The sequence below is a fragment of the Protopterus annectens genome, chromosome 9.part0 (genome assembly GCF_019279795.1).
Source record: "Protopterus annectens isolate FY-2018-M chromosome 9.part0, PAN1.0, whole genome shotgun sequence".
Taxonomy (NCBI): Eukaryota; Metazoa; Chordata; order Ceratodontiformes; family Protopteridae; genus Protopterus; species Protopterus annectens.
In genome coordinates, this window is record NC_056743.1 from 584,155,190 (window position 1) to 584,168,664 (window position 13,475).

Consider the following 13,475-nt stretch of genomic DNA (forward strand, 5'->3'; position numbering starts at 1 on the left):
AAGCAAGAAAGATCTATTTACTCATGTAGTTTGCGGTCATTTATAAAAGCAGAATGAAACCGTTTACTGTTACTCAAATATCTTTGTAAAAGCTGACACCTGGCTAAAAATACAACAGTTTATGAGTGTAGTACAGTAAGGTGAGTCTGCATGGCCTGAGATCAGTATTTGTATTTTTTCTGTTTGCTGCTGACTGTCACATTCACTGGTAGTACAGCCTTTAGCTAATTATCCTAGTGTTTCACCGGTAAGGACTAGTTAAACTCCCACATGGAAGACCTCTTTCAACCTTTTCATCTAGGCTGTGCCTTGTTCCACAGACGTGAAAGGTGTGCATCTGAAAGAGGAAAGAGATAATTAAAACTTTGTGACCTGCTACTAATATTTACATGCATCTCATGACACCTTATCGCTACCTTATTAACTGTCTGCATTGTTCGTCTTAATACCCTCCCATAACTCTCAACCTCTTTGAGCAAGAAATCTGGCCAAACCTATAAATAAAAGTGGGACAAAGACCCAAAATAGGGAGAACTTTTAAAAATTGCTCTTACAAACTTAGAAAATTATTTGAATAGCAGGTTTTACATTAGCATGAATTTTCTGAATGGTAAAACTCAAATGTCTGTCATTGTTTTTTAACTTCAATCTTTAATTATTTGCCACTAATTTGCTAGAAAACCACAATTTTGTACAAAACAGATGAAAAATATGAGGCAAAAATCTGGACATTCTGCAAAAATCTCTACAGTTGAGAGGTATCCCCTCCCAGAATGGACAGCTGTAATGGAATACTTTGATTCCCCCTTACTCAGCTAAGCCTTATGTGTCCTCGTTTACTCCTAAGCCTGGGTTACCAGGTTAAACAGGTAGAAATCCAGCAGTTGTTGTGTCATAAAGCTGCCTGAAGAAAAATACATATTAAATGTATAGAAGCTAAACTGTGATGAGTAACGCAGAGTCTCTGAAATGTCTAATGTCGTAATGCCGTCTAAGCTCCTACACACAGACAGAGGTCCTGTATTTGAAGCCTCCATAATGTCCCAAAATTAAATATTTAATGAACACTAAACTGACATTTTCATGTGGAGAATCACCCTCACACTCTTTGTGCAGGAGGATAGGGCTCCCTTCATCTCATGTCTAATTAACTATGAAATCATCACATATTAGAGAAAGAATAGCCAGCAATGTGCATCTCATGCAGAAATCAAAATGCCAACAAGCATTGTATAAGGGTTAATGATACACAAGTGTAGGAGATGTTTAATGACAGAAGTTCAAGTCTCTTTATGTACAAAGTAGGATGAGAAATTGATGGAAAGAAGGTAAAACTTCTAAGGAATGAAAACAGGAACATTAAATATTTACATCCAGTAATTCTAAGTTCCTTGAAAGAAGTATTGAGAGGAATCTTTATAAGATGTGAATTCTGACTGACTTTCAGCACCCCTACAACACTAAGATACACACATACATACACATACACACACACACACACACACACACACACACACACACACACACACACACACACACACACACACACACACACACACACACACACACACACACACACACAATGTAGACCAAGATTTATACAACGTAGTGTGACTGATATGGGTTTGCTGGTGAACTGCGACATGTGCGCTGCTTCATGGCTAGCAGACAAATTTCAGTGTAATGTTTCACCATCACTCAAACTAAAAAACTCAAATCTGAATAACAATGCAGGGGTAAACCTTTCACATCTCTAACACGGCTGCTTTGCACCCTCACCACATAGGCACCTGCTACTGTCTTCTATCTCTAAATTCACCACTACCAGTAAAATAAAGGAATGGTGAATGATATTTCCAGTAGCATGCAAAATAGACCTACCCATATTTCATGTCTCCATTTTCTATGTTACAGTAGTGTTTTCCACTGATTTTAATAGACTACATTAATTGTGCAGGTTACTATTCAGTAGGACTTTAGGTAGTCTATGTGCATTTTATGAATGGGCAGTCACAAGAATGGTTTTCTCCTCTAGTTGCTGAGGAAATTTTTTAATTTTTTATTGAAATTATAGTTCATTTCATTTATTTCATGGCTGGCTCTATTCTTTCTTAACCCCAGGATAACCTATATCCCTAAATATGAAGCAGTACCTTTTCATTCCTTACACCTCTTTATTCCACCTTCTTCGCTCATTTCATTACTTCAAATGATTTCTATCTCCTGACTCTATCTAAATATACCATAACCCTGTCTTTTTTCTCCCACTTCCTATTTCAATTCCAATTTGTATTATACTAATATACCTTTAATTTCTGTAAACTGGCTAAAATTTCTCTAAATATTAAATTATTGCCAAATAAGTTGTATCCATTCTTAACAAATGTTTTCACATTATGTCTAATTTGGTGTAATTATTTAAACTGTAGATGTTTTCTGTATTATGTTTGAATATTGTAAAATTATTGTTCTTAAAATGTTTTTGTATTTCTTTGGAGCTTTTTTCCCTGGGCCTTTGCAGAAAATGGATGCCTACCCAGTCAGACTTTCCGGGTAATCAGATTTCAATAAATAAATAAATAATGAATACATGTAGTTTACTGTGTTTTTTTTGGATTTATTAGATGTCCTTCATTAGATTACTGTTACAGTATTGCTTACTAATGGGAAATATCCTGCCAAGAGTGGTACATCTGTTCAGTTTACAACAGCTTCGGCTCTAGATGTCTGACCAATGAACGTGCCTAAGACTATGTGCTGGTACAAGAGTGATGAACTGATGCAAGCTTCCTCAAAGCTTTCATTTTGTGCCACCAATCCATGTCAGTACTATGGCCTGTTCCATTTTTCATTCATGGGCAGATAAGAATCCCCATTAAGGACCCTTCCTTTTTCACTAACTTTTTGACAAAAAATGTTCAGATTCATGTCAGCTAAGTGAAGGAAATATGACTGCAGTTGGTAGATCTCGCTATAAGGATAGCCACACCAAGTCTTTATTCTGTCTTGGTCCAGAATATATTTTACCGAGTGCACTATTTGTAAACATTTCTTCCCTAGAACAATTAGAAGTCATCTAGCATCTCTAAAGATCTGCCTTGTAAATCAAAGGCTTAAGGAACTAACATGAGGATGGATGGCCACCAGGACATCATTATTTGATGTCTCACAACAGTCATGTATGAAACTTAAGCTTAAACAGTCTGAGGATTCTGTTGTCCCAGTCAGAGCTGGATGTCTGTGTTGAGCACATGTCCACAGACTGTTCAACTCCTCTTCCTGGTTCTGCTATCGAGATCACTCTGGAGGCTGACAAGGCGCAGCTTTCAGGCATATTATACCTGGCCAATATGATGATTGTCAAGGCCACAAAGGGGGGGGGGGGGACTTCCTGGTTATTTCTGAATGGCCAGATGATATACCACAGATTTTCATTTGAGAGGCTATCCTGGGTACCCTTGTAGAGGTACATCAGGAGTCTGTCCTTCCTCATTTTCTGCCTGCAGACACTCCTAGACAGAGAAAGCAGAAATCCAAGCATATCTCCCTTCCTTCTGTTCTATGACAGGAATGGTAACATTTTCCCCAAGGGCTTTGTAAAGCCCTCTTTGTCTCTGAATTCTCCACAATCCTTCTTTACTCCTTGTTCTACTCCTCATAAAAGGAAGTGACATACCTGTTTAAAAGGAAGTGACATACCTGTTCTGAAGATAAGGATTCTTCAGACTGAAATGTGGAATCGTAAGCCTGTCCTTCCCAGATTCAGTCCTCTACAGGAATTGAGTAAGAAGATGACACTCTATCTTCTGACTGTCCTTTGGGCATACTATTTTGAAAATGATGCAACATTTCCACTGGAAAGGCAAACAGGTTTCAGACTTAGAAAAAGATATTACATTCTACTAAATATGGATGTCCCTAAGCCTTCAACTATTCCTCCTCTCCTGGATGCTTTACAAGATAGTTTTATTGTTTGCTTCCTTGGCAGCTGAGTCATCACCACCTGCAACTAAATAAAAAATTTTAATAAGTGCCAGATTTACATAAATATTTATACAAGAATGTATCCTTGGATCCAGCTGTGATTTCAGTGGAGTCTGATAAGGCGTCTAAACTCCTACCACCTACTAATGTTCTGCCAAGTATTAAGGACCATAAAACTATGAATAAGTATAGGAAGAAACTGTACATCTCTTCAACGCATTCTTTCTGTCCCATTAACTGCCAAATCAGTATTCCTAGATATTTGCTGGCTATTTCTGTTAAAATGAATAAGATAATGTCTGATTTTCTTGACTCCGACAAAAAATCTGCCGTACAGAACATAGTCAGTTTTTCTACACGAGTAGCAAGATATTCAATAAAGTGAAGCTGAGATGGTGTCAAAGCATCTTCCAGGGCAGCAGATACTGGTTGTTCTCTAAGTAGGTACACCTAGCTTTGCCTACAGTCTTTGCAAGATGATGTAAAGGGTAAGTTTTTAGATGTACTGTTAAAGACAAACTTTTTGGCTAACTTCAGCTGAAATTTTTTAAAAAATGCAAGAAAGAGGGAAAATCATGCAAGACTTTTAACAGCTTTTTCTTTCCCCTTTACCAACATTACAGAGGAATTACCCCCCTCTAATTCTGGACCCCTTTCCTTAAAAAACAAAAGTCACAGCAAAAAGGGAAGAAATTCACTAAGAAAAAGTGGCAGAGTGAACCAAATACAGATTTGAAAGCATCTACAGGATTCTTTGGTGACAAAATTTCAATTCATGACTACCCTATCCCCTTCTGCTCCATGTCCATCAGCCTCACCCCCCCCCCCACCACCACCACCAGCACCAACAACAACAGCATTCTTTCAGGGAGGCTTTCTCACTGCTTTCTCCTTTGGAACGCAATAGCATCAGATTCCTGGCTTCTCAGCATTATTTAAAGTGGTAAAAACTCACTTAGAACCTCCCTCCAGTTCCATCAGGCATTCCCTAAGTACCACCAAGCCAACAGCATCTGGTTCTTCAAAGCTTACTAGAGTTATGCCATCAAGGAACTATAGAATCAATCCTTCCTCACCAGAAAGAGAAGGGATTTTATTCCAGGCTGAAGTTAATGTATTATTTAGATTTTAATTATTTTTGTATTAATAAAAATCTCCAACCAAAAACAAAAAAAAATGTAATGTCTACAATAAAAACACAAAATTCCCTTGAGTGCAGATCCACAAATCATGGAACACAAAATAAAGATGAGGCTTTCTTTCCTTTATTTTACAAACTGGAACTTCATCAGATAAAAAACTATTTGTGTGTCTTCCTTTTATGTTTAAAAGGCTCACATGACTGTTTTTTTTATTTTTCATTTTTATTTTTCATTTTTGTATTCCCACCTTTTACTTTAATTTTTAATTGGTTAACTAATGAGGTTATTTTATTGGATGGTTTTAATTTTAAACACAAAAGGAAGACTTTACAACTGATCTGGAAAAGTCTAAAAGTCCATACAGCTAAACCTAAACTGTTTAAAGAGCAATATGTTATTTGGACCAATGCCTTACTTCAGTGAACTTGGGAGTCATAGGTTCTCATCTTTTTTGCTCAAGAATTCTTTACAAAGCAAAAATAATGGTGGGGAGGACAAAGGCCCAAAAACTGTCATAATTTGAAAATATTATTCTAATTCACTTAGAAAGTTAAGACAGCAACATGTTTTACATCAGAATGCATTTTGATCAGATATAAGATGTTTGAAACCCTCATCTATCTTTCTATCTATCTTTCTATCTTTCTATCTATCTATCTATCTATCTATCTATCTATCTATCTGTTTGCTAACTGGGTTAATCCCACTAGACCGGTGGCCTTTTTTCAAGGAAGACCCAAGGTGATATTTACACTACTAGGGGAAATTTGGCTAGAGCATCGGGAAATTCCTCGCCTATGTTTGATAAGTGCTGTGAAATCTTTTCCATCCACCTGAGCTACCACAAACTCAAGCAGAAGGGATCTTGGTTTAATATTTTATCCTAAGGTTGGCACACTCAGGAATGCAGCATATTTCTAATGCTGCACTGAATGGTCTGCAATCCAATCACCTGGAACGAGAATAGAATCAAAAGCCTTCTGGTCTCCCAGCTTCAGAGGCAAGTGTGCTATTTGTTGCATCACTGGCACAATATCTGTCATTATTGACTGAATGTAATTCTCATTGATTTATCAGAAAGGCAAACATTTTTTGAGAGGAAAGGGGAAAAATCTGAGGCAAAATCATGAATGTTTGCCAAAATTGGAGGCAGTTGAGAGTTATATTTGGAATTAACTGCTGCAAGAGAATTAGATCTTTATCTGTCTTCATTACTCCCCATCTGGTTGAACTTGCACTTTAAAATTAAGTTGTTTTATTATGTCCCAAGCTCCTGTTAACACTTATCAAGGGTAAAGAGAACTTGTTAGAATTTTGGGATTCATGGCTAGGCTTAAAAAGGCCCTTGTGGTCGTTAGCCTAGTAAACACATATGAACCTAAATTCTTTCAGTCCATCTGATGTATACAAAGCTAAACAAACCCAAGTTTCCAATGCTATGGGCAGATGTCTATCACAACATCAACATCAATTTAAAAGTAGTATAAATTTAAACAGTTATTCTAGTACTTTGTAAGGGAATGGCAGCACATCTTAATAAACTTGAAAATCATTTTCTCTTTGATCAAACTCTGCAATCTTTTAATTATGAAATGCAGTGTAACTAGCTGGTTAATAATGATAAAATATGTTTATTACCCTAATTTATAAACATATGCTACCCAATTCCTGATATCCTGATATTGTTTCTTCACTGTCTGAGCACTTAAACTATTACAAAATGGATCAGGTAATTCAACAGGCAACTCCTTTCAGCATTACATGGCAAAAAAAATCTGGGTCACATAATTTTTTTTCTGTTAGGCTTAAACAATGTTAATCCATTTACAATCAGTACAAAGAAGAGAAACTGATTTCTGTAACTCTGAAACATGACAGAGAACAAAGACTACATGTTGTTATCATTCTGTTAAAATATTTCCTTATTTGTCCAGAATATTTATTTTACTTTTACTTTCTGTTAACTCTTTTTTTATATAAAACCCTAAACCAACTGATGCATTTGCCTTTTATTTTCAGCACAGATTTGGTATTTCTTAGAAATACAAAACTGATGTTTGCGTATGTGTATATGTGTGTTTTCATGTCAAAAATGTTTCCTATGCAGAATTTTCATGTCAACATGACTAAGCAAACAGGTCCTTCCATACTAGATTCCTTTGTTTTTCCTGGCTCTCTCACTCAGATACACACACAAACACACACACACACACACACACACACACACACACACACACACACACACACACACACACACACACACACACGAGATTATGATGTTTATTATGTAAGATAGTTTACTTTGAAAAGAAGATAAGCTTTTTGAGATTGTTAAATCAAGGTTGCAGTGAATAGTAAAATGAACACTACCCCTCCAACCAAAAAAAAAGTCCATGTGCCTTTTCATGTGTTGCATCTTTATTTTTAATGTTATCTGCTGCAGGTCCTTCTTTATTGCTGGTTACTACCCTTTTCTTAGGATGACCACAATTGAAGGACACTATAGAAATGCTATGAAAATGCCACAAATTGGACAGCTACATCAGTAATGCTACCTCTAACCATATGGTATGTGAAATGGAGAGCTAGATTATGGTGTGGGAAATGCAGAGCTAAATTACAGAGAAGATAAATGAACCGATGCCTAAATAATATGCTTTTCTGTGTTGAGTAGGATATGTCTAATATTCTTCAAAACTCTCTTTAAAAGAAACAGTGGTTTATAAAGACTGTTGTTTAATTAAATGTTTTCATATTGTTTCAGGCACAATATCCTGATGTCTTGAAGTATGGACTTCGTGTTGAAGGCAAAGACCTGGTATTACATCTGGAAAAGAATGAGTAAGTTCATGTTTTCATCTTATCTGCATAAAAATCTAAGCTAATGATGGTGTTTGTCCATGCTCAACCAATGGAACAGAATGAACCAGTGCAACTATTACAGTATTATAATACGTATGTCTTCAAATGATTATTTTATTGCACTACTAAATGATGTCACTTAGCTGGTGAATGCGTTTTGATATCTACATTGACTGCACAGAGATAGTAGTATTGGCAAAGTAAAAGTTCAAAAAGTAAGGACTGAGATGTGGTGCATTTGTATTTGAAGCCTTCCAAACCATTTTTTTCTGATATTTCTATTGTTTCTGTGATGTTTAGGATACCATATCTGCATTTTGAGTTATTTAAGATATTTGACTCTCTGTCCAACCTACAATGACTACAAGTATGCACTTTTCTTTGAAACCTGTGTCTGTTTTCAACATCCCCCGAGTGCCATTATTACAGATTATCAAATTACTATAAAACACCAACCAGTTTACGTCCACAATCCCTGATTAAAATCAATGTTAAAGCTCTGATTAGAGTATGTTTCTGGCACAGTTATAAAACAAACATTATATATTAATTTATCTGTCTATTTAATGTTCTGCTCCTGAGAACATCTCATATCATGCTTTCTGGCCCCAAAACCCGGACCACACCACAAAAGGAGGGGGTGTATCCATATTCATCAAGGATACCCACACCTCCAGGTTGGTGGCTACGCACGAAGCATCGGAAACCATCCAGGAGCAATTAACCATAGGCAAAACTGCTCTACAATTTGTAGCATGCTACAGGCCACCCTCTCAAACTCAGGAAACCCACACAGCCTTCCTGAAGACACTGGAGGGTATAAATGTATCACCAAACACCATCATATTGGGTGACTTCAACTACCCGAATATAGACTGGGAACATTACTCAAGCCCAAACTTTCTAGCCCAAAGGTTCCTGGAGTTCATAAATTCAAATGCCATGGAACAACTAGTCACCATCCACACAAGAGGAGAAAATATACTAGATCTCATCATCACGAACATGGGGACAAAATGCTCCACACGGATGTATATCCCTCATTGGTGAGATCAGATCATAAACTAATCTCACTAGAAATCCACATCCCCCCACCCCAAACAAAAGACCACAGTGAAGAACTTCTCTAAAGCAAACTTCACACTACTCAAGACAGGTGTGGTATCCTTCAAGGCCCCCGAGCCAATGGAAACCACAACCCAAGCTGCGGAAGCCCTTACAAATGCCTTCTATGAACACCTTCAGGACTGCATGGATCAGGCAATCCCAAATAAAACCAAGACTCTTTCCACCAAGGGCAAACGTCCAGTCTGGTGGACCCCAGCCATAAACAAACTTTACAATAAGAGGAGAAAGCTATTACATGATAGAGCAAAATCCCAAAAAGGGAAGGCATCTTTGATCAGCACTAGCAAGAAACTACGATCCCTCATAAAATTATCCAAGGCCAACTTTGAGAGGAAAAATTGCCATAGATTCAAAAGACAATCATAAGGCCTTCTTCAGCTATGTCAGAAACCTGGGTGGAAACTCCCAGATATGCTCAGAATTAGTCCAAAATGATACAAAAATCACTGAACCCACAGACATTGCCAACATACTGGCAGACAGGTTCAGCGCAAACTTCACCCCCCCAAAAGGAGAGATAACTATCCCAACTGAGAGTAGCCTCCCAGACATCTCAAATGCGCAGGTGAAAGCTGCTCTCTCTAAAGCTAAAAACACAGCATCAATGGGACCGGATGGGGTCCCCAGCTGTGTGCTATATGAACTCAATGAAGAACTAAACCCGCACATAAGGCAGCTGTTTAATCTTAGCCTCACCACAGGATATGTGCCCAAGGAGTGGCGTACTGCAACTGTGGTCCCACTCCACAAAGGCGGTGCCTCTACGGACCCTGGTAATTACCCCATAAGCTTAACAAGCCTGGTCTGCAAAGCTATGGAGAGGATCATAATGGAACTCATAAACAAGGACATGGGGGACTTGCAGACCTTGGACCCAACCCAGTTTGGCTTTGTCAAGGGCAGATCTTGCCTTTTGAACTTGGTCGACTTCTTCGAAACAGTCACCAAGGCCATTGATGAGGAAAGGCAGTCCATACAGCCTACCTTGACCTTGCAAAGCTTTCGCACAATACCCCACTCGGGTATTATAGAGAAACTTACCAGCTTAAATGTAAACCCATATGTCACAAGATGGGTTGCAAACTGGCTAAAGGACAGAACCCACAGGGTTTGAGTTGCTGGAGCCATGTCAGACTCCAAGCCGGTTACAAGTGGAGTCCCACAGGGCTCAGTCCTTGGCCCCCTATTGTTTGGCATCTACTTCTCAGAAGTACAGGCAAACATAGGAGGACTATGGCTGACAAAGTTTGCGGATGACTGCAAACTGGGTGCCATAGTGGATAGTACATTGGACACAGACATCCTTCAGAGGGGTCTCACGGAAACTGATAGCTGGTGCCAGAGCCATGGCCTGAAGTTAAGCAAAAGTGTATAGTCATACCCTTCGGGAAAAACAAGGTAACCCCAAGCTACCATATAGGTGGCAACCCACTAAGCACAGAAGAGGTTATCAGGGACCTGGGGACCCAGGTTGACAGTGGCCTCTTGTTTGACGCTCACGTTGCTAAAGTGGTTCGAAAGACCTTCTACATTGCCCACCTGATCATGAAGGGATTCACATCCAGATCAAGTGAGGTCATTGTTCCCCTGTACTCTTCACTTATCAGACCAATGATCGAGTACAATGCCCCATTCGGGATGTATCTCACCCGACACCTGCAGCAATTGGAGAGACCCCAAAAGTTCCTCACCAAAAGGATAAAGGGACTCCAAAACCTGTCATATGCTGCCAGACTGAAGAAACTCCAACTCTATTCAGTTGCATACCGTCTGCTCAGAGGTGACCTGTGCCTGACATACAAGGCCATGACCAACCCGGAATTAATGGACATGCTCCACCTCAAAAAATCCAAATCCACCAAAACCACTATAGCAAGAGACTTAAACCTTAGCATGGATATAAATAGGACGTGCTGGATGGATAGATTTATCACCCAGAGACTCCCCATGCTGTGGAATAAAATCCCGGTCCATGTGAGGCAGAGCACCTCGCTGGCTCTGTTCAAGAGAAATCTTGACCGGTGGATGGGAGATCGTAGGTTTACCCCGGGAATCATCTCTGTGTCACTACTGGACAGAGGCACAACAAACTAATGGGCACAGTATTTCTAACATAAGGGGTGGCGTAAGCCACATAACTTTGGGCTAGGCTTATAAATGCCCTAGGGCAGTTAGCCTAGTATAAACCTATGAACCTATGAACCTATGGAAGTAAATGCCCACATTAGGAGCAGTCTGGAGGAGACATGAGTATGTTTAGATAAAAGTACACAAGGCACAAATATCACTGTGGCAAATGTGAGTATACTCGTGCGCGCGCACACACACACACACACACACACACACACACACACACACACACACACACACACACACACATACACACACACACACACACACACACACACACACACACACACACACACACACACACACACACACACACACACACACACACACACACACACACACACACACACACACAGAACAAGCACTAGCAATAGCACTAGCTGAGTGGCACAAGACTGTTTCTGAGTCCCACAAATACAATACCCACGGTGCTGTCCACTGAAACAACTAGCGCTAATCCTTCTATTATTTTACCTTCTGCCATTGTATCCACACCCGATCACAAAATGACTCAGTGGGATTGTCTTTGCAAAGATCTTAGAATTCATTCTAGATATTAAACTTTAGGTTTGACCACCATATGAAAATAATATTAGTAAAATTAGTGTGAAACTGGGAAGTCCCTCCAAAGCCAAAGATTTTCTAACAAACTCAGCTATGGGTGCCACAGTGAATTTATATCCCCTTTCTTCACTTGTGCACATATCCAGACTCATATCTAGGACCTTGTCCAGAATTCAGCTCAAGCTGAGGAAGTTTACAAAATAATTTTAGTTTGATTCTGGTCACTTTAATAAAACCCATCACTGTTTGCCATTCAAGAATCCTTTTTTTTTCAAAACTATTTTATTATTTTTTAAGATAAAGCATGAAATAAACAACAGAGAAAGAAACAATACAACATACAGAAAATGATATTATGAACAATAACATACAGAAAATACATCAGAAACATAGTATGTATATAGAAAAGAGAGTACATGGAGTGCCCAGTCCAAATACTGAGTGCTTTGTCACACAGTTAGCTAGCCTTATAAAGGAATTTATAACTATATACTCAATAGTTAATGAAAATATTACAAACTGACAACAAGGAACCTCGAGAGGGCAATTTCAGCAATGCAAACATTATTTTATATTATCACTATCTCAACAGTACATACCTTATTATATATTAATAACATGATACAGTAGTTTCTAAGAAGTTCGGACTGAGAAATAAATGGTTCATAAATATACGTGGAAATGTTTACACCTCCTTAGTAATGATTTATGTTAGAAGAAGGGTTTCAGTTATTATTGCCTTTAAATTAGGCCAGAGAGTCATATAACAGAATCTGACCAAAGTGAATAAGGCAGTAAGATGGGTTTCTCATTATTAAACTGAAGTTTAAAGTTCTGTAGAATTGTCTTTTGACATATTTTGTTATTTTGAATAGTACTACATTGATCCAGTTTGCCATTTATAAATGTCTAGGTATCTGGAAATAACAAAATCAAAATAGTTGCTTCCTCCTACACACAAAAGCTACAGTTAGGGGATAGTCTAGGGAGGTAACCTGCTTTCTTGGAAGGAAGGAAAGTAGTATGATAAATTATAATATGGATATAAACCAATTTAGTAAAGTGAATATATTTCCATGAATAAAATACATTTTCTCCAGTAGCTTCATTTTCAAATGATGAGTCAAAATTTCTCCAAATCCTCAATGCATTTTCTGATAACCATTTTCTTTACAGAGTTGCATGGATGCTGGAGCCTTTATCATCAGCCAATAGGCGCAAGACATTGAAACACGTTTTGAACAGGATGTTGGTATATAACAGAAAACCCACTGTCACTACTATATATACTTATAGGCAGGTTGGAGAAAATAATTAATTCCTAGTTTTTTAAATAAAAAATGCCAAACATGACATTCTGATTAAAGCATAAGTCTTAGAAATCAAATTATTTGAAGCTAATGTTTAAACTTTTATTCTGCCTAAAGCAGAACTGACACACTTTAACTCAATATTGTTCCAAATAATGTTAATAGTAAGACTATATCTTTTAGTAATTTATAATGAACCAAATATTTTGGTAGATGCAAAATAATTTATAACAAAATCATATTCAGTGAAATATTTCAGATATGGAAAATCTTTATTAGAAATTATTTGCTTCACAGGCACATTAATGAACTTTTTTTATTATAAGGTGGAATGGTGGCATAATTTTAGTTAGAT

General features: G+C 37.9%; 1 protein-coding gene across 3 annotated transcripts in view; it reads left to right on the plus strand.

Annotated features, from left to right (window-relative positions):
- Nucleotides 1–13,475, plus strand: part of LOC122811344 (zinc metalloproteinase-disintegrin-like batroxstatin-2) — a 576,382-nt gene that overhangs the window by 142,002 nt on the left and 420,905 nt on the right. For all 3 annotated transcript variants that reach the window (XM_044083123.1, XM_044083121.1, XM_044083122.1), the window contains exon 3: nucleotides 7,891–7,967. In XM_044083123.1, coding sequence (XP_043939058.1) covers nucleotides 7,891–7,967 — 77 coding nt within the window. The remainder of the gene's footprint in view (nucleotides 1–7,890; nucleotides 7,968–13,475) is intronic.